The sequence below is a fragment of the Pongo abelii genome, chromosome 19, assembly GCF_028885655.2.
Source record: "Pongo abelii isolate AG06213 chromosome 19, NHGRI_mPonAbe1-v2.0_pri, whole genome shotgun sequence".
Classification (NCBI taxonomy): Eukaryota; Metazoa; Chordata; class Mammalia; order Primates; family Hominidae; genus Pongo; species Pongo abelii.
This window is the reverse complement of record NC_072004.2, coordinates 60,051,874-60,071,763: the sequence shown is the minus strand read 5'-3', so window position 1 is coordinate 60,071,763 and position 19,890 is coordinate 60,051,874. Positions and strand designations below refer to the sequence as shown.

General features: G+C 41.4%; 1 protein-coding gene across 3 annotated transcripts in view; it reads left to right on the top strand.

The window, feature by feature from the left end:
* The window catches only part of PCTP (phosphatidylcholine transfer protein), an 87,062-nt gene extending 69,356 nt beyond the window's left edge, over nucleotides 1–17,706 (top strand). For 2 of the 3 annotated variants that reach the window (XM_009251592.4, XM_009251590.4), the window contains one exon: nucleotides 5,539–5,833. In XM_009251592.4, coding sequence (XP_009249867.1) covers nucleotides 5,539–5,624 — 86 coding nt within the window. In that variant the 3' untranslated portion in view covers nucleotides 5,625–5,833. Of the gene's footprint in view, nucleotides 1–5,538; nucleotides 5,834–16,264 lie in introns of those variants that run through there. The other variant, XM_054546235.2, reaches the window with a different exon arrangement.
* Nucleotides 17,707–19,890: the final 2,184 nt, after the last annotated feature.

The window sequence follows — 19,890 nt, the reverse complement described above, 5'->3', positions numbered from 1 at the left end:
AGTAGAAGGCAAAAAGTAGCTGTGCTAAAACTTTGCTCTAAGAGTTGCCACAGAGTCCAGAAAGTTCCTCTTCTTGCAGTTGGCTTATTTTCACTGAGCTGGCATTGAGCCAGAAGTCAAGTTATTATTTTGTTTAATAGCTGAAGAAATGACCGTCTTGTGCTTTTTAACCTAAAGGTGGCCTTGACTGCAGATCCCTGGATGTGGGAAAACACCTAAGAAGGTCAGTTCTTCCAGTAGAATGGGAGGGTGCTCTTGCTGTGCATTTAAAGTGAGGTCCTTGGTTTCCTCCTTTGGATTATCATCTTTGGTGAGGTTTGCCTCATGGAGAACTGATGACTGTGAGTTGTCATGTACAAAGTGGAAAAGTAGCTTTATTGTCTTAAGCTCAAATTTCACAGGCTTGTGCTCCTTGGTTTAGAATCCAGATTCCTCAGTATGAAAGAGAACAAGAAAATGTTGCACCTTTTAATCTATTTGGGCAGAAAGAAAATTTAAATCTAGTCAGGGAGGGTATCAGTCTACAAGAGCTCATCCCAAAGATTTCAATTAGTTATTCAAGAAATCATGGCTAAGAACACACTATGAGCCAGGAACTATCCTGGGTCCTAAGGGTTACAGATGAAAACTAACCATGACTCTACCTTGAAGGGCTCACAGTTTATTGGTGATTGGTCATAGGGGAGAGGGAGAGGGAGTAAGACCTAAGTGTGGTGAGTACCATGATACAGGTATGTACAGGATATGATGGAGCACAGCTTGGGGTGGGTCAGAAAGACTTTTCAGAAGAAACGAATCCAAGGCTGGGTCTCAAAGTAAGAATAGAAGTTAGCCAGGCGTCTGGAAGTTCACAGTTGCATGGGGGAGGCAGTTTGGCTGAGGTAGAGGGACCAGTATGTGAAAAAGCACAGAAACGGAGATCGCATGATGTGGTTCAGCTTGTCTTGGGTGGGTAGGCATGTGTTTTTTGAAAGATGAGGTCAGAGAAGTTGGCAGAGGCCAGATCAATAGCAGCCTTGGGTTTTAAACAAGACCACTTTCCTAGCTCCTTCTGGCTATTCCAACATGGCAACTGGTGCCCTGAGTTCTATCTCAGCCTTTGTCACTGTGTGAGTATCACTCTTTTTTGCTCTAAGCAGATAGATCTTGCAGATTTGTAAAAAATTCTGGTTCTGCCACTTACTATGTATGTAATCTTGGACAAACTACTTAGCTAAATGGAGGCTCTGTTTTCTCTTCTGTAAAATGGGTCAAACAAAAAACAACTTCATAGGGTTATTGTGAGTATTACCAGGATCAAACAAGAACAATGACTGGCATGAAAAAGAAGTGGTCATGAAATATTTGTGGAATTAAATTGGGTACAGGAGTGAAAAGGAAATTCTTCTGTCTGGAAAATAGCCTTTAGCTTTCCAAACACCAGTAGCTGCCAAAGCAGTGTAGGACACCTGGAAAGAGGTAGAAAAGAGATCCGAACCATGAAGAAGAGTGACAGGAAGCCACAGACCCCAAAACTAGAAGATGGTAAGCCAGTGAAGCAGATCAAAGTGGTAGGGGTGCATCTTGTACCAGAACAGCAAGGGCACTGCCAGGTCAGAAGGGTGGCCAGGAGGGAGGAGGTGGCAGATGCTGGCTCACAGGGCACTTCAGGGAGAGAATGCATGGCAGCCTGTGGCTTCCTCTTTCCTGATGTTGTCCTGGTGTCCTACCAGGCTCTGGAAAGAAATAAAAAAAAAAAAAAAAAAAAAGGAAAGGAGAGGAAAAAGGGAAAAAGAAAACAGCGGCATTGTTGTTTAATAACAGCAACACCCCTTCATGATAGAAAACACATAACAAACTAGAAATAGAAGGGAACTTCCCCAACCTGCTAAAGGGTGTTTATGAACAAACCACAGCTAACATACTTAATTGTGAAAGGCTAAAAGCTTTCCCCCTAAGATCAGAAATAAGACTAAGGTGTCTGCTCTTAACACTCCTATTCAAAATTGTGCTGGAGGCTTCAGCCAGGGTAATTAGGCAAGAAAAAGAAATAGAAGACATTAAGATTGGAAAGGAAAAAGCAAAACTATCTGTTTGAAGATACATAATTTTATATATATATATAAATATATATATATTTTATATATATAGAAAAACAATCTTGAAAAAGCAGAACAAAATTGGAAGATTTGCAGTTCCTGATATAAAAATTTACTACAGGCCGGGTGCAATGGCGCATGCCTGTAATCCTAGCAATTTGGGAGGCTGAGGTAGGAGAGTGGGAGGATCGTTTTAGTTCAGGAGTTCAAGACCAGCCTAGAAAATATAGGGAATCCCAAATCCACAAAATAAATAAATAAAAAATTAGCCAACCATGGTAGTGTGCACCTGTCGTCCTGGCTACTTGCGAGGCTGAGGTGGTAGGATTACTTGAGCCCAGAAGGTTGAGGCTGCAGTGAGCTGTGATCACTCCACTGCACTAACAGAGTGAGACCCTGCCTAAAAAAATAGCCTACTACAAATAACTTGCTACAAATCTATAGTAATCAAGACAGTGTCGTACTGGCATGAGGATTGATATATGAATCAATAGAATAGAATTGAGGATCCAGAAATAAACCCTCTCAATTACAATAAATTGATTTTCCATGAAGGAGTATCAAGAAAATTCAATGGGGGAAGAATAAGCTTTTTCAACAAATGGTACTGAGACAACCAGATATCCATACGCAAAAGAATGAAATTAGATCTCCTGCCACCGTATATAAAAATTAACTCAAAATAGATCAAAGACCTTAAATGTAGGAGCTAAAGCTATAAAATTCTTAGAAGAAAACATAGGGGCAAATTTTTTTATGGATTTGCCAATAATGTCTTAGATCTAGCACCAACAGCATAAGCAAAAAAATAAACAAAATAGATAAATGCAACTTTAATAAAATTAATAACTTGTGCTTCAAAAGCAACCATAAAGAAAGTGACAAGACAATACACAGAATGGGAGAAAATTTCTGCAAATCATATATCTGATAAGGGGCATTCCTGTTGCTATAACAAAATACTGAATAGCAGGTAATTTATATAAGTAATAGAAATCTATTTCTCATTGTTCTGGAGGCCGGGACATTCAACATCAAGGCACTAGCAAATCTAGGGGCTGGTGAGAGCTGCTCTGTGCTTCCAAAATAGTGCCTTGTTGTTAGGTCCTCACATGATGGAAGGGATGAAAGGGTCAAAAGGATGAATAGCTGCCTTGAACCTCTTTCATGAGGTCATTAATCTCATTCATGAGGATTCTACTCTCATAACTTAATCACCCCTAAAGGCCCTACCTCTTAATACTATAACATTGGTGATTAGACTTTAACATATGAATTTTGAGGAAACACATTCAGGCTACAGCAGGGCTTGTATCTAAAATATGTAAAGAAATGATACAACAAGAGACAAAAACTTAATTAAAAAATGGAAAATAATCTGAACAGACATTTCTCCAAAGAAGATATACAAATGACCTATAAGTGCATACAGTATGTTCAACATCATTAGCAATCAGGGATATGCAAATTAAAACTGCAATGAGATGCCACTTCACACCCATTAGGATGACTATAATGAAAAAAGATGAATAATAACAAGGGTTGGCAAGGATATGAAGAAGTTGGAGTTCTCATACACTGCTAAAAGGAATGTTAAGCAGTGCAGCCACTTTGGAAAATACAAGGCAGTTTTTTAAAATGTTAAACACAGAGGTTTAATGTTCAAAAGGTTAACATTTGACTTTGAAATTCTACTCCTAAGTATAGATACAGAAGAAATAAAAACATAGGTCAACACACAAACTTGTATGTAAATGTCCGTAGGAGCATTTTTCACGATAGGCAAATAATGGAAATAGTCCAAATTTCCAATGACTGATGATTGAATAAAATGTAGTATATCTGCACAATGAAATATTATTTGGCAATGAAGTACTGATACATGGTACAACATGGAGGAACTTTGAAAACATTATGTCAAGTGAAAGAAGTCATTCACAAAGGATCACATATCATTTCATGTATGTGAAATGTTCAGAATAGGCAATTCCATACAAAGAGTAAATTAGCAGTTGCTTGGGATTAAGAAGAAATGGGAAGTGATGCTAATGGGTATGGAGCTTCTTTTGGGGGTGATAAAATGTTCTAAAATTTATTGTAATGATGGTTGCACAACTCTGTTATTTACTAAAAACCATTAAATTGTACACACAAATTGGTTCATTGCATGGCATGTGAATCATATCTCAATAAAGCTGTCATAAAAACCAACAATACAAATAGCTATTGTTAATTTAGCACTTTCTAAATGCTAGGTACTGTGCTAAAGTATATAATCTTACCTAAGTCTCATAATAAATATGCCAGGAAACTTTTAGTTTTATTTACAAAGGGAAAACATGAGTTCAGACATAAGGAAATTGCCCAAGGTCACAAAACCAGTAATTACCATACTAGTTAGGATTTTAACTCATTTTTGTCTCATTTTGAGTTTCAGGGTCTTACAAAACTACATTAGATGGATCTTGTGAGCCTCCTTGTGTACAAGGCTGGGGTGTTCACAATAGTGACCAACACGAAACAGTAGAAATTAGTGAAATCTCTGCCTCTGACTTTCTCAACCTGGAACTGGGGTGAGGTGTTGGCTCCCAGGCGCTGTGGATATGGGGTGGCAAGGAATCTATCCGCAGTTAACTGTGCTCTCCTGCCTTCTAAGGACATATTTGTTCTAGAGGTTCCCTTAATTCCTTAATTCTCCCTCAGATATGTCACAGCTGTCATTCTGGAGGTGAGACTCTTGACCCTCCACCTCCAGCACCTGATTTTACAGATTATGTCTTGTGTTTGAAAGTGAGTCCTCTTGCCGTTGGCTCTGTCTGCTTCCTAGTTCCAAGAAACAAAACGTGAGAAGGAAGGTGTTAAGCCCACAAGACAAAGACGTCAAATAGTTCTCACCAAGGAACATTTGGATGAGTTTTGGGAAAATGACTGTGAAGCAGATGGATTACATTTTCTGTTTGGGCTCAGTAATTAAGGGGAAAGGGGGACCCAGGCCAAATGTGCTGGGATTTTGTCAAATTCCAAATGTTGGAACACATTTCAGGATGTTTGACTGAGTTTGGCAGAATCAGTACCTTGACTGCGGCCTTCTCTTCTTGGACAAAAGATGACCAAAGAGCCTACAATAATCCAAATCTGAAAGAAGCCACAGGCATGGTTACCCTTTTGTGGGAAATGGCACAATGGTACCCTTTGTCAGTTGGAATATTTCAGTGGGGGGATTAACTATGCATATGGTTATTCTTGCAGGGTTTTTGAGAAAGAGGATAAAAATCAACTCACATAACACAATTTAAGAACATATTCTTTCATTCTATTCCTCGTGATCCAGAGGCTAGAAGTAGAATTGCATCTTTCCATGACTATCCAAACTCCTTATTCTGTGCATCCTGAAGTATCCCCAGGAATTTTTGTGGCAGTACTTAGTCTCATCCTTTGCTCTTTCCATTTGATTCTTTAGAATCAGAGCAGAACCAAGCAGGAAGCTCAGAATCAGAGAGATCTCATCAAGTTTTCGGCAAACCCAAACATTCTGCAGTAGATTGAGTGGAAGGAAGAGGAAGGACATAAAGATAAAGACATGAGAAAAGAAGCTGAGTCTTTGTTGAAATACTGAAATGGGTGCAGGTATCGTTTCTTATCTCATTGTTTTTTCTCATAAGCCCTGAATTAATTCATTTATTCACAATATTTACCATGTGTTCACTATCATTTATGTACTGGAAAGATAGCAGTGAATAAAATGGACAAAATCACCTGCCCTCTTGGAGCTCGCATTCTAATGAATAAAATGCCATTGTCACTTGGAGGATATGGTTATCAAAATTTTTAGAGGTCAGTTGCTTAGTTGGTCAAAGAGCAGTAGAATTTAAATTTTTCTCCTCTAAGTAGCTACAATGCTTTGTCAGAAGTTTTACCCTAGTATTACAAATATTTATTCTATTTTGCTGATAAATTTATAAATGGCCTTCAGTGTCATTCCAGGTGGGATATGTTGTCTTACCGTTGACAGAATATTCTACACCCAAATTTAAAATTTCTAAGAAGAAAACACAATTAAGTTCATCCTTTAAAACATTTTTTTCAAATGACTAAAAAGTAGCGATTGGGAAGTGCTGATATTAAAATGGCAGCAAAACTTCCACCTCAGAGCTCTCCTTTCTTCTCCCTGTCTTCTCATCAGCAGATCTTTTTTTATTCACGGAAGAAGCAAAATTTGAAAGGAAATATATAAATTAGAAACTGGCAAGAGAAGTAAACAGCAGTTTTGGGTTTTCACTTCAAAGCAAAACGATGGCTCCTAGTGTCCCCTTCTGCATGTCAATCTCGTATATCAATTCCTTGTGATAGGAAATGTTATTTTCAGTGGACTGTAGTCCAGGCAATTGTCAAGAGAGCTCCTATGTGGCAACTGTTTCGGACATGTCCAGAGGCACAACTTTTTCAACGCTGCATCAGCCCCAGCCTGGCTTTCACTGCTTCTGTATCCCTAGCTGGTCACAGCTAGCTCTGCTGATGCTCCACAGCTGCAGGCACAGCTCCACCTGAGCTATTCCTGATGGAGATGAATAGTGCTGCATGACTCCCTATTGCAGATTGGTTTCATGTTAGTCTACTGTCTAGACTTGAGACTTAATGGCCCCAGATGTCTGAGGGACTCCCACACTCCTTGCTGCCAATTAGATCTCAGATCTACTGGTGGTATTCATGACCATAGAGGACTAAGTTTGGGTGGTAGCTCCCTTCTTTTACCTTCTCCCCCTACATTCACTCAGTCCATAGAATAGAACTGCAACCTTGATGTCCTCTTTTTAATCCAACCAATCAACTTGTCTAATGCACTGGTCCCAATTCTGGAGATCCTAGTTTCAGTGACCCAGTTACTGACCTGGGTCTTCTTGCTTACAAAGACCTCCGAGAGTGTACTCACCTGCCTGTTAAACTGGTTAATTTCCACCAATCTAAGTGCAGGTGCCACTTACTAGATGCATTGTTGGTATAGCCATTTCTAAAATGAAGGTGGAAACTGGTACAGCCCCAAAGACAGTAGGCATGACCTGACCTCCTGTACCTTTAGAGTTATTCCTTGTTCCATCTCAGTGCATGTCTCAAGTTAATTAGTGCATGTCTCAAATTAATTCCTGCTCCATTTTACAGCTTGCCTGATAATACTATAGGCAACAATGCAAAACATCTAACATCAAAGTCTCAAACAATGATAAACTGTAATTGGAACTACTTCATGGTGGGAGAGAAGCTGTTGTTATCAACATTTATTAGGCCTGCTGGACCTTTAGTAGGTTACTCGGTCCGTGAACACAGAGATAAGTGGACCTAGGTTTCATATTTAGTCTCCTTGCAGAACAAATTTAGCCTTGGAGAAGACCAAGGCTTTGGGCCCAGGAATGACCTGGAAGTTCTCTGGGACTAATTCAAAGCCTCACTAAACTCCCTCTTGGAACATCTTAGGATCCATAGCCCCAGATTCCTTGGTACACCCAGAGCATGGCATAGACTTTATAACACTGCCAGTCCTTTTTAATTTTCTTTCATCTTTATTGTAATGGTGCCTTGAGAAAAAACAGCATTGAATATACAAGTGAATTTGGGAGTAAGAGAGAGGGATCTGGGAGAAAAAATGAAAGTGAAGTTCAGATAAACTTGTTTGGGGAACTAAATGGCTCTTACATTAAGAAGAGTGGGCTCATCCCCACCAGGTGCGCAAATTTTTTTAATGTCTTTTCTTGTTTAAGAAAAAAAGTAATTTGCCCAAATTCATGACCCTTTGTCCAATATGGAGGGTATTAGATACTTGATCTTTTCTTCTATGTCCAGGGCATGGCTGAAGTCTTTTAATCGGAGCTCTGAGAGCCCAGTGAGAAGTTTGTTGTTTGTAGCTTGAGACATGGACCATTCTTTTCCCTTTAAAATTTTGTGAGTCTCTAAGTCAACTTCAAAATAAGGATTGAGAAAACTCAAGGCTGTCTCAGTTTTGTGTTGAGTGAATGCTTTCTTGAAATAGAGAAGCAAAAGAAAAACAAAGGTAAAATGTTTTGATGATTCACCAAATTAAACGTTAGATGTTACTGCCATCTAGTGATAATTTAACACCCGGCTGCCAGGGGAAGGTAGAGTCATCTTTTTGCTACATAGGCATCGCCTTAGGGCCTATCATAGACTTGCAGGTTTGGGAACAAAGGTGACATCTGGGTAAACGTCCAAATTACCAGAGGATGGTACTATGGTGAAAAGGTCCCACAACTGTGAGAAAAATACATGTCTTTGTATTAAATCCTAAGCCTCTCTGCCCATAATATTTCTTTAAAAAAATCTTCCTTGCAACAATGAAAACAGGTTTCTCTTAACTCCATGACTCCAGGATCCTTAACGCATATTTAAACATTCACAGGCAAGTTATATGCCACCTCTCCATTGCATCTGCCTCCAAACCCTGTCTCTACGCATCACTTAATAGAGCTCCAATCCCATTCGTCCTCATTCTGACTGCACTAATTCCAGTCCCATTCCTCCTCATTCTCACTGCACTCATGTGGTCACTGGAGGTGGGGAAGAGGAAGAAGGAAAGAAGATGATACTGTGCTTACGTTGTGTAGATGCTTTACAATCATGGTTGCCCTCACTATCATCCCAGAAAGTGGCATCATTCCAGTGTGAAAGATGAGAAAATCAAGAATCAGAAAAATTAGGTAATGGGCCAGAGATCACACAGTTAAGTGTAAGTAGCAGAGCTGGAATTTGAACCCAGTGTACCTGGTCTCATCATCTGAGGAGTTTTTCTGTGGATTGGTAAGCACAGTGATATGATGTTGGAGAGGAACACTGAATGTGGGACAGTGGGAAATGTTCTCTGCTCATCAAAGAGTAGAGTTCAAGAACATCCTCACGTGGCCAGGTACAGAAAAGTTGGGAAGGTACAGGAGTACTTGAGTGTAAAGGCTTAGCAGGTTTTGGATGCACAAGCAAACCCATATCTAGAGCAGAATTGCCAGAAACAGATGGTAACTCTAGGGTGCTAATTTCATCCCCTTCCCTCATCTGAAGAAACGCCATGCTTCATGAGGGTATCCATCTCTGAAGGATTAAAAAGATAAGCAAAAAAAAAAAAAAAAAAAAGTTGATCTGATCTAAGCCTGGCGCCGGCAGTCCCCTTGGGTATATGGAGGAAAGAACACTGAAGTTGGTGAAAAGGATATAGGTCGGGATTTCTGTTGCCTTGGGATTTGGGCTACAGCCATAAAGCTAAAGGCATGAGGCAAAGCGTATTTAGTTTTCTTCACTGGCATCAAAGAACCTTCCCAGATGCCTTTGCAGTTAGATGGCTCATGAAATCTTGGCCAAGTTCAGGCCAATGGAAACGATGTAAGCCTGTCTAGGTTTGGGCTCTGAGACATCCTACATGATCCTTCACATGCTCTTTCTTCTTTCGCCTGAGGGCTACATGTGTAGTATTCATAGGGTAATTCTGAATCCAATTTGGAGACTTGAAAAATTACTTGGCACAAACATTCTTCTCTCTCCAACACACACCAGCCCCTCATTGGACTGTCTTGTGAATAAGAAAAATGCCACTAAGATTTTTTGTTTGTTGTTTATTGTAGCATTTCATGTAATTTAACCTGATTAATATACAACAACAGATACAAAAGATACCTACTGTGGTAAACAGCCAAAAAAAAAAAAAAATGGCCAGAATTCTTTATTGCTCCTTGTATCCAAGCTCTTTGCAATTTGGCTTTGCACTTTGTCTCACTAAGGAGGCAAAGTCTATTTCCCTGCACCTTGAGTCTGAGCTAACCTGTGACTTCTTTCATGCAAGTAGTAGCCGTGTGCCACTTAGGAGTCTAGGTCTCCAGAGGCTTTGCATGCTTCTGCCACTCATTTAGAATCCTGCTCAGCCCCAGTGACAGCAAGCCTTGACCTGCTGGATAAGGAGGGACATGAGGTCAAGACACCCCAGCCAACCACCAGCCAATGACATTCTAGTTCAATGTTCAGCCAGCCTCCTGCCACCCACAGCTGACCACTGAAGCATGAGTAAGCTCAGCGACATTCAGTTAAGCCTGGCCCACAGAAACAAGAATGTCCAGCTGATGGCATGGTGTGTTTTAATACTTATTATTTAAGCTACTGGATTTTGGGGAAGCTTGTTACACAGGATTAGCTGAAACACCTATATTTTTAAAAGATCTACTGCTCATATCCCAGCAGGACTTACTAAGAGGCTAGCAGAACTTGTTTTGCTGTTATCAACTTAGACAGTCTCCAAAATTGGAACATTCCCCATTAGAGGAGACATCACTGGGATCAGGGGTTAGAGGGGTTAGAGCATCCCATGTTCCTGATAAGAACTTACTCCATTCTGCCTCACTGGGAAAAGATTACAGGTGTTTTCTTTTTTCAGTGAAAGTCCAAGCTAATTAAGGGAAGTGCTGAGAAAACCTCTTGTAGAAATCGGTGGGAGTCAGAGAGAGGACCTGCAGGAATTGGGGCTTAGCTTATCCCTCCCTGGCAAGAAGCTTATTAGGATGCAGGTCCTGTAAAACCACTGTTACTCCCAGCAAAGCAAGCATAATGGAGTAGTTTTTGATAGAGCTGAATTTTATGCTATTTGCATTCAAGGGTGTATATTAATATAGTGCCTGGTACTGCTTCTCACTTGGAAAATTTTGAAGGCAGGAAACTTTCTAGGGGCACTCTGTGGTGGGAAGCAAAGGAACAGAAAATTGGTATGCTAAACTCTTCTATAACTAATTGGAGAAGCAAGGAGCTGTAAGTTTCCTACGTGAGAAAAGAATAGGTAATTGGATTGGAACATTTTGGCAGAACAGTGTCTATATTAGCCTCCTAGGGCTGCTGTAACAAAGTACTACAAATTGGGTGGCTTAAAACAACAACAATGTGTTCTCTCACAGTTTTGGGAGCTAGACATCTGAAACCAAGGTGTCAGCAGGGCTGTATTCCCACTGAATACTTTAGCAGAGGACCCTTGCCTGCCTCTTCCAGTTTCTGCCTGCACAGACGTTCCCGGCTTGTGGCAGCATCACTCCAACCTCTGCCTTCATCTTAATATGGCTGTGTTCCCTCTGTTCTGTGCTTTCACATGGCATTGTCTTCTCTTTGTATGTCTATTTCCAAATTTCCTCTTTTTATGACACCAGTCATTGGATTAGGACCCACTCTAATGACCTCATCTTAACTTGATGACATCTAGAAAAACTGTTTCCAGGTAAAGTCACATTCACAGGTATGGAGATTAGGACTTCAATGTGTCTTTGTGTGGGGTAGTGTGGGAAGCAATTTAACCCAAAACAGTGCCCAGAAGGGCTGGCTTCTGGGTGAGGGAGCCCAGTAGTAAGAGCTGTAGACAATAGCAGAAGATGTGGGAGGGGGCAAGATGAGAGCGTGCAGCAGTGCCGGACCTTCTGAAAAGTGGGCACGAATCACTTTAAGGAAACCGATATTTGGACTGCTGCTTCCCAATGGGCATAACAGCCAAGGGAGTGCCGGATATGGCCCCAGTCCAGAAAAAGAGCTTCTTGATCCTTTCCCTCAAGTCTTCTTCCCAGTCCCCCCTACATGTTAAAAATAGAAGAGGTGCAGAAGGAGAAAGTGTCCCAGGAACAAAGGAGCAGACACCTGTAATAATCATCACTGAGGACCAGAACCATGGGGAAAGCTATCACCGGAGAAAGAAGAGGAGACAGTGGGGCTGAGTTCAAGATGAGATTGATAGTTAAGCCAGACTTTGTGAAACCTGAGTGGATATACAGGTTGAGATTTGCCAAAGATATGATCAAGAGGTGCAGAAAGGAGCTTCAAAGGCCAATATGTGAAAAAAAAAAAAAAATAAATAAAGACATACTTACACTTCACCTGGTGAATCAGTTTGGTAGAAGAGTTATAGGTGTTAAAGTCTAAACTGTGTGATTTTTTTGTTTGTTTGTTTGCTTTTGTTGAGGTGGAGCCTTGCTCTGTCACGCAGGCTGGAGTGCAATGGTGCGATCTTGGCTCACTGCAACCTCTGCCTCCCCAGTTCAAGCAATTCTGTCTCAGCTTCTTGAGTTGCTGGAACTACAGGTGAATGCCACCACACCCGGCTAATTTTTGTATTTTTAGTAGAGATGGGGTTTCAAACTCCTGACCTCAGGCTGATCTCAAATTCCTCACCTCAGGTGATCCACCTGCCTCGGCCTCCCAAAGTGCTGGGATTATAAGCTTGAGCCACTGTTCCCAGCCTAAACTGTTCGATCTTGACCAATCTTTTACCACCTCTGAACCTCAACTACCTCATCTATACAGTTTGGATAATAATTTAAACACACACACACACGCACACACACACACCCTCTACAAGCTTGTAAAAGAACTTTCTATGTTTGAGGTGCTGTTGTCACTGAGACCAGAATCCACAGATGGTGGCTTGTGTTTCCATGTTTGGTTATAGGTATCAGACAATGCATTCAGCTTTTCTGAGCTTCAGCTTTCTCATTTATAAAAAAGGGCCATGAGTCATGGGGCAAATGGAAATGAGATGTGAAATTGCTTTTTTATTTTGCAAATTGTTTTATACTTGCAAAGCATTTCAGGCATGTCTCCTATTGTCTGTGTTTTTATGATACGAAATAGCAGTAGCATGTTGAATTAAATGTAAGAATTTATATTACTTGAATTCTGTTGATGAGAATTTGTAATGAGCAATCAACCTTGTACAATATGAACCCCCTGGAAAGCTTTAAAAATACTAATGTCTGGGTTCCACCCCCAGAGATCTCCACTTAATCAGTCTGGGCTAAAAAACCTGGGCATCAGGGAGATTTTCCAAGCTCCCAGGAGATTTGACTGTGCTTCGGGGTAGGGGGAGGTGGTTTGAAAACCGTAGAGTAGAAAGTTCTGCTGCTGTGGCTGAATGACTGACTGCCACATTGTCATCTGTTTTGTTTTTCTGTTTACTTCTGGCAATTTTTAACTGCACTGCAATTTTTGTTGATGGACTAGGAACGTGTTGATTTGGGTGTGATTTTCTGGCTAGTCAGCGATTTTTTTTTCTTTTAGCTTTAGGTTTTGCCAGTTTTGATCAACTACTTTATCATTTTCTGCTTGCTACATGAAAAGTGTACCTGTCACCTTAAAAATGAAAATTGGTTGGTAAAATTCCACATTCTGACAGGAAAAATAACATCGTTTTTGTGAATCTGAAAGATGGTTTTCTTTCCACCACTGGAACAACTGCTTTTATTTTTTAATAATCTGAGGTATCTTAGGACTGCAATTACACTGTAGAAAAACACGTGACATTAATAAATCAGAATAATTAAAACAGTGCAAAACAAACACATTTGTAAGTGCTGAGCAGAGAAATACACAGAAAAATTAATCTTTTTAGTTGAGGGGTTAGGGGAGATGGAGGTTGCCATGATGAAATCAGATGTCTGGGAGAAGGCTTAGATGTGCCTAGGAGCACATGAACTGGTGTAAGGCTGGCTGCTGTGAGGCAGCAATATAATAGTCCTGCAGGAGAAAAATTAGATTTCAGAGGGGTGGCTGAAAACATGAGGTCAAAACTGATACAAAGGCAGATTTGTTCCTCACAGAAAACCCTCTTGCCAGCTGTCGGCGCCTTCTCTTTCTGCCAGGTTTGCAGGGCAGGGGCAGCAGGCTTCTTCCCTTTTGCCCAAATAGGAGAAGAGCCCATTCAATCAATTATGGGCTGTCCAAAGTGGGCTGAGACTGAGAGCTTTTCTTCTTCTCCTCCCACTTTCCCTCCAAAAGCAGCAAGGGTGAAACGCCAGGTTTAAAAAGCGACGCAGTAGCTGACAGTTCTTGTAATACTCCCAGTCTCAGCTGCTCTCCTAACTCCAGGGTATAATTATCCCTGTGCTTAATTGGAGGTTCAGGAGAGCTTATTAGCTTGCTCTGTTGTTGCATAATTCAGGAGTTCAGTTCAAGCTTCCTTAAAAGTGAAGCAAAGGCACTTTGCGGTGCAAGAAGCAAGGCTGGACAACTGAGGAGGGTCACACCTGGCTTCATGCCCTCCCTGTTCTGCTGCTAATTCACTGGGTAGCATCAGCCAAGTAGCCAGCCGCTTCGGGCATCAGCTTCCTTCCTTGCCAATGAGGAGACAGACCTGGGTTAGTATCTGTGAAAAGGTGTTCCCTGAAACACTTGCTTTTCAAGAGGCTTCTTTAAAAAAATGGTTTTGTGTCCTTAAATAACTTCAGAAAATGTTGTGTACCAGGCATGCCTGTGGTGTATACAATAGATTGTCTCACTCAACATCTGTTCCAACATCAAGTTGACTACCTAAACCCTGTATTTCCCAAACTCCTTTGCACTAGAGTTCCAGATACGATTAGGCTACCAGTCAGATGTATTTGCATAAGACATGAATTTGAAACTGGGGTAAGTAGGCAAGGAGACATTTATTTAACTGTCATGGAATGGTTCCTGTGGCAGTTTTTGGATTGTAACTGAGTTCCCTTAGCAAGCCAGTACTCTGCAGGGTTATTCCTGCAGGCCCAGCATGGAGCTTGCATTGCCAGTGTTCCAACAATTTTATAAGCTCTCAATTCCTTGCATCAAATCCCTTGCTAATTAAAATAAGAGTGGTTTTATTATCTGCAGCTGAATTTGACAGATGCACAGCCTCTTAGGTATTGACAGTACATATAAACCTGTTAAATGTTCTAAAATTTCTGGCAGTAAAGAAACCTATTTTACCTAGCGTGTTTCAAACTTACTGACTTTAACTATAAACCAGGGGTCTATATCTTATGTTGACTCTTCCTATACCTTTCAGAGAACAGTATACACTTTTGTTTTCTCATTGTCTTAGAGGGAGTAAAGAGGAGGCAAAGTGTACAGCCTTTAGAAAGCTGCGAATTCTGATCACCTCTTTGCATCTAGCCTTCTTGATGTAGACTGTGCAACTAAGGGGTTGATAAAGAAAGATGTTCATGATACTTCTGCCTCTCATTTCCTTGTAAGGATTCATTCTCATAGACGTTTTGATTATCTGGGTCTGAGGAGAGGCCCTAGGGTCTGAGTTATTAACAAATACTCCAGGGGATTCCAGTATAGCTGATGCATGGTTGGTCCTCCTTAATAACTGCACAGGCCTCAGAACGAAATCATCAGCATTATGCTCACAGTTGTCTTCCGGGGAAAACCCTCCACCACCCATGTAGAAGTTCAGCCTGAGACCAGGTATCTCAGCAGTCCCTCCCTCGTCAGCAGCTGGCAGGGACACCTTGGTTACAAAAGGAATATTTTCACCACTTTTAGTCAAACAGACTTTTTTTGTTTTGTTTTGAGACGGAGTCTTGATCTGTAGCCCAGGCTGGAGTGCAGTGGCTTGATCTCGGCTCACTGCAAGCTCTGCCTCCCGGGTTCATGCCATTCTCCTGCCTCAGCCTCCCGAGTAGCTGGGACTACAGGTGCCCGCCACCACACCGGGCTAATTTTTTGTATTTTTAGTGGAGATGGGGTTTCACCGTGTTAGCCAGGATGGTCTCGATCTCCTGACCTCGTGATCCACCTGCCTTGGCCTCCCAAAGTGCTGGGATTATAGGTGTGAGCCACCGCACCCAGCCAGTCAAACAGACATTTTGCCATCAAAACAGAAACACCCGGCCGGGCATGGTGACTCACACCTGTAATCCCAGCACTTTGGGAGGCCAAGGCAGACGAGGTCAGGAGATCGAGACCACCCTGGCTAACAGAGTGAAACCCCGTCTCCACTAATAAAAATGTAGCTGGGCGTGGTGGTGGGCACCTGTATTCCCAGCTACTTGGCAGGCTGAGGCAGGAGAATGGCATGCATCCAGGAGGCAGAGCTTGCAGTGAGCTGAGATCGCACCACTGCACTCCAGCCTGGTCAACAGAACAAGACTCCAACTCAAACAAACAAACAAACAAACAAACAACAACAAAAAAAAACAAAAACAGAAACACCCAAGCAAGCTTGGGTTTCTCTCTCTCCTTTCTGCACACCACAATAGCTCTGTCACTATGCTGTTGGAGGTATATTTTGAAAGCTCACTCTCAGGTGAGGATATGAGATCCTTGAGGGCAAGCTCTGTGTCTCAATTATCTGTATTCCTTAGTACCTAGAATGCTGATTGCACAAAGTAACATGCTATTATTATTTTTATTATTTTAATGTTCAGATACATCGTTCTTCTAAAATGGCTACTGCGTCAGGACATTTGAAGGGGGAAAAGAAGAAGAGAAATTTCTGCCCCAGGAAGACTTGGAATGAAGAACACAGATAGCAAATTGTTCTTCTCTCCTTTCACCTCTACTCCCAGTTTTTAAAGTCTCTCGCCTGCAAACTCACTGGTGGTGTTCTCTCTTTGCTTGCAGTTCTTACGAAGGCAAGAATGCCTGAATACTTGGTTGAAGGAGGATCGATGGCTTCAACCTTAGTGCGTTTTCCAAATTCATGCAATGTGTTATGCCCCTAGGCCTTTGAGAGCTGCTGCGTGTAATCCCTAATGCTATGGCTTACACATGTGTCTATCAAATTGTGTCTTGTCTGAGCCTTCTTGGCACAAAGGAATATTCCCTTGATCAATATGTTCGATGGGCTAAAAAAATTTTGCTGAATATCAAATATTGCCTGTGTTCTGCTAGGCCCTGGACATTGGAGTATGATTTACAACATCCCATTTGTTTTGATCAGCACCCCAAGCTAAGTTGAGGGCTTTTGGGGCTCTAAATGGTTGCAAAAACTTCAGCACAATTCAGAGTAAATGGTTTAAGAGTTTAAACAGACCGTCCTTCTCCTATTGGGCAGTTTCCTCTTGTTTCAACTTTTGTCATATGTTCCCTGAGAACACTGCAAAGTACTGAATGCTTCACACTCACCGCCACTCTGTCCTTCAGAGGGATGTGGACTGAGGTGGTTACAGATGGTCTTTGAATGTGTTCTCTTAGGAAATATCACTCAGGGGAGTTGCAGGAGCAATATTTGAGCAACATCATAGATGTGAGGATATTAGAGCCAAGAGTGATCTAAGAGATAAAATAATTCAATTATTTTATTTGAGAGATAAGAAACCTGAGACCCAAAGACATTCCACAGCAAGTATAGATACAGAAGCAAAGTTCTCAGGCTTGGAATCCAGCATCTTTTCTGAATACAACAAGTAACCTCCAAAATTTATACTTTTGAAGGAACAATCTGCAAAGAAACTTAAATTGTGCCTTCTACATACTTCCTCTGAATTTCTCTAAAGGCTTTTCAAAAATGAACAATTTATCCACAGAGCTGGTCCAAATAAGGGAAGTATCCTCCCACACAAAGAAAAGTTTGTAAGTGCTCGCATGAACTGCCTGGCACAGTTTCCTCACCCAATGCCAGACTTCAAAATTAGTGGTTTTCAAAGTATGTTCCCTAGACCAACAGCATCAAATCACCCTGGGAATTGTTAGAAAGGCAAACCCTTGTGTGCAGATCTACCAATTCATACATTCAGAGGTGGTCCTAGATCTCTGTATTTTGCAAGCCTTCTAGGTGACTCTCATGCATGCTCAAGTTCGAGAACCACTTATTAATTTTGAATTCTCTTTGCACAATGTTATTTAGAAGCAATTGGAATATTCTCATCCCCCCCGAAAGACCTTGCCTCCTGCCTTTTTTTTTTTTTTTTTTTTTTTTTTTTGCCGTTCTTTAGTTTCATATCCTTGGATTAAGACTTCTAGCTCTAGATTATCCTGGACTATAAAACATGTTGAGCCTTCAAATCCTTCACATATCAGTGTGTACAATCATATCAGAAACTTCCTTAATAGCAGATTTTGATAGAATATATTTATAATGTATTTATAACTTATTCATGTCTGAAGACTGACTTACACAAATGTAGGTGAATTAGAATAATGAAAGAGGTGTATCTCACGAAACACAAGCATTAAGGAGGAAGCCCCTGAGTCTCAGGAGCTGACTGAAACTAGAGCCTAGAATGCCCACAGCACCCCTACTTTTCTCTTGTATCTACTCTGCTTTTGGAGTCAGTTTTGTTCTCTCTCTTTTAAAAATTATTAGTTTTCTAAATTTTAAGTTCTGAGGTACATGTGCAGGATGTGCAGGTTTGTTACATAGGTAGACACGTGCCACAGTGATTTGCTGCACCTATCAACTCATCACCTAGGTATTAAGCCCAGCATGCATTACCTATTTTTCCTGATGCTCTCCCTCTCCCTGCCCTCCACCCCCAACAGGCCTCAGTGTATGTTGTTCCCCTTCCTGTGTCAACACTAGCTTTCTCTGCCTCTCAGTCCATATGACAAAAAATGGCTACAGCCTGCAACTCCTAAGTAGAAAAGATCTAGCCACCAGGAAAGAGCCCACATGTCTTTCCCAGTCTCAATTCCAAGTTCCTAGAAGGGGATTTTAGCTTAGGAAGGATCAGCTTTTCACCTGAGGTCCATCGCTTGTGTGTGTGTATAGGAACATGCCCTTTGGGAGCCCCATGCACGTAATGGTGTGGATGGTATATGGGTAGAGTTTTCTGAAAATAGGGAAGGACTGGAAAGTTAACCTGATAGACAGACAGCTTGGATCCTGGATAAGAAAGTAATTAGAAAGAGTTCTATTGAATGGTGGAGGGGATGTGAAAAAGAGGAGGGGAGCAAGGGAATGCAAAAGAATAAATTTCCCAGGTGGTAATTCTAAGGGTTTAGGCAAGTCAGTATTTGTAATAGATTGAGTTGTGTTTCTCAAAAAGATATGTTGAAGTCCAGACCCAGGTACCTCAGAATGTGACCTTATCTGGGAATGGGGTCATTGCAGATGTAATGAGTTAAGATAAGGTTATTCTAGAATAGGGTGGGCCTTAAATCCAATATGATTATGGCCTTATAAGAAGAGGGAAATTTGGACACAGATGCAGAGACACAGAGAGAAGACAATCGTGGGAAGTTGAAGGTGGAGCTTGGAGTGATGCTGCCACAAGCTGAGTAGTCTGGGGCTGCCAGAAGTTTGAAGAGGCAAGGAAGGATCCTTGCCTAGAGACTCCAGAGGGAGCATGACCCACCAGCACCTCGATTTCAGATTTCCAGCCTCCAGAAGTGTGAGACAATAAATGCCTGCCATCCCAAGCCACCAGCTCATGGGACTTCATTATGGCAGCAAATACAGTATTCTTCAGCCCTTTCATGCATGTTGAACTGCTACCTGTCCCATGCTCCAAGCACCACAAAAACCTAAACTCCTACAGTCCCATTTTTCCTAGCTTGATTCATGACAGCCATTCACCTTTGGCTTAAAAATCTTTGCCATTCGCCTTTGGCTTAAAAATCTTCCTTCCTCATTTTCTGATCTCCGCTTTGCTTCTGGCTTATTGACTTATAACCTCTTCTGGCCTCATCATTCTTTGGATTTTGATATCCTTTACTATTTGCTATAGCCAGTTTCAAATTATTCGCATTGCAAGGGACAGAAACTTAAATATGGAGGATTTATTAGCTTAGAAGTATAAAATGCAGAGATAGTCTCACTTCAAGAGTTGGTGATAAAAACTCAGACATTGCCGCTAGGACAATGTTTCCTTTATCCCATGGGTTTGCCTTCCTTATCACTGTCCCAAACCTCCATCAGGCTCTCCTATCTGGTACAAAATGGCTACCTGAAGTGCCAGGATAAGGTCGGACCAGCAGAGTGACTAGCAGGACGTCTTTCTCTTGATAGTCCCAATAGGATTTGGGAGACCACAGACTGCCTATTTACCAGTAATGAAAACTGAGGGAACATACTATTTTAATTGATTCCAACTGGGTCATATGTCCTGCC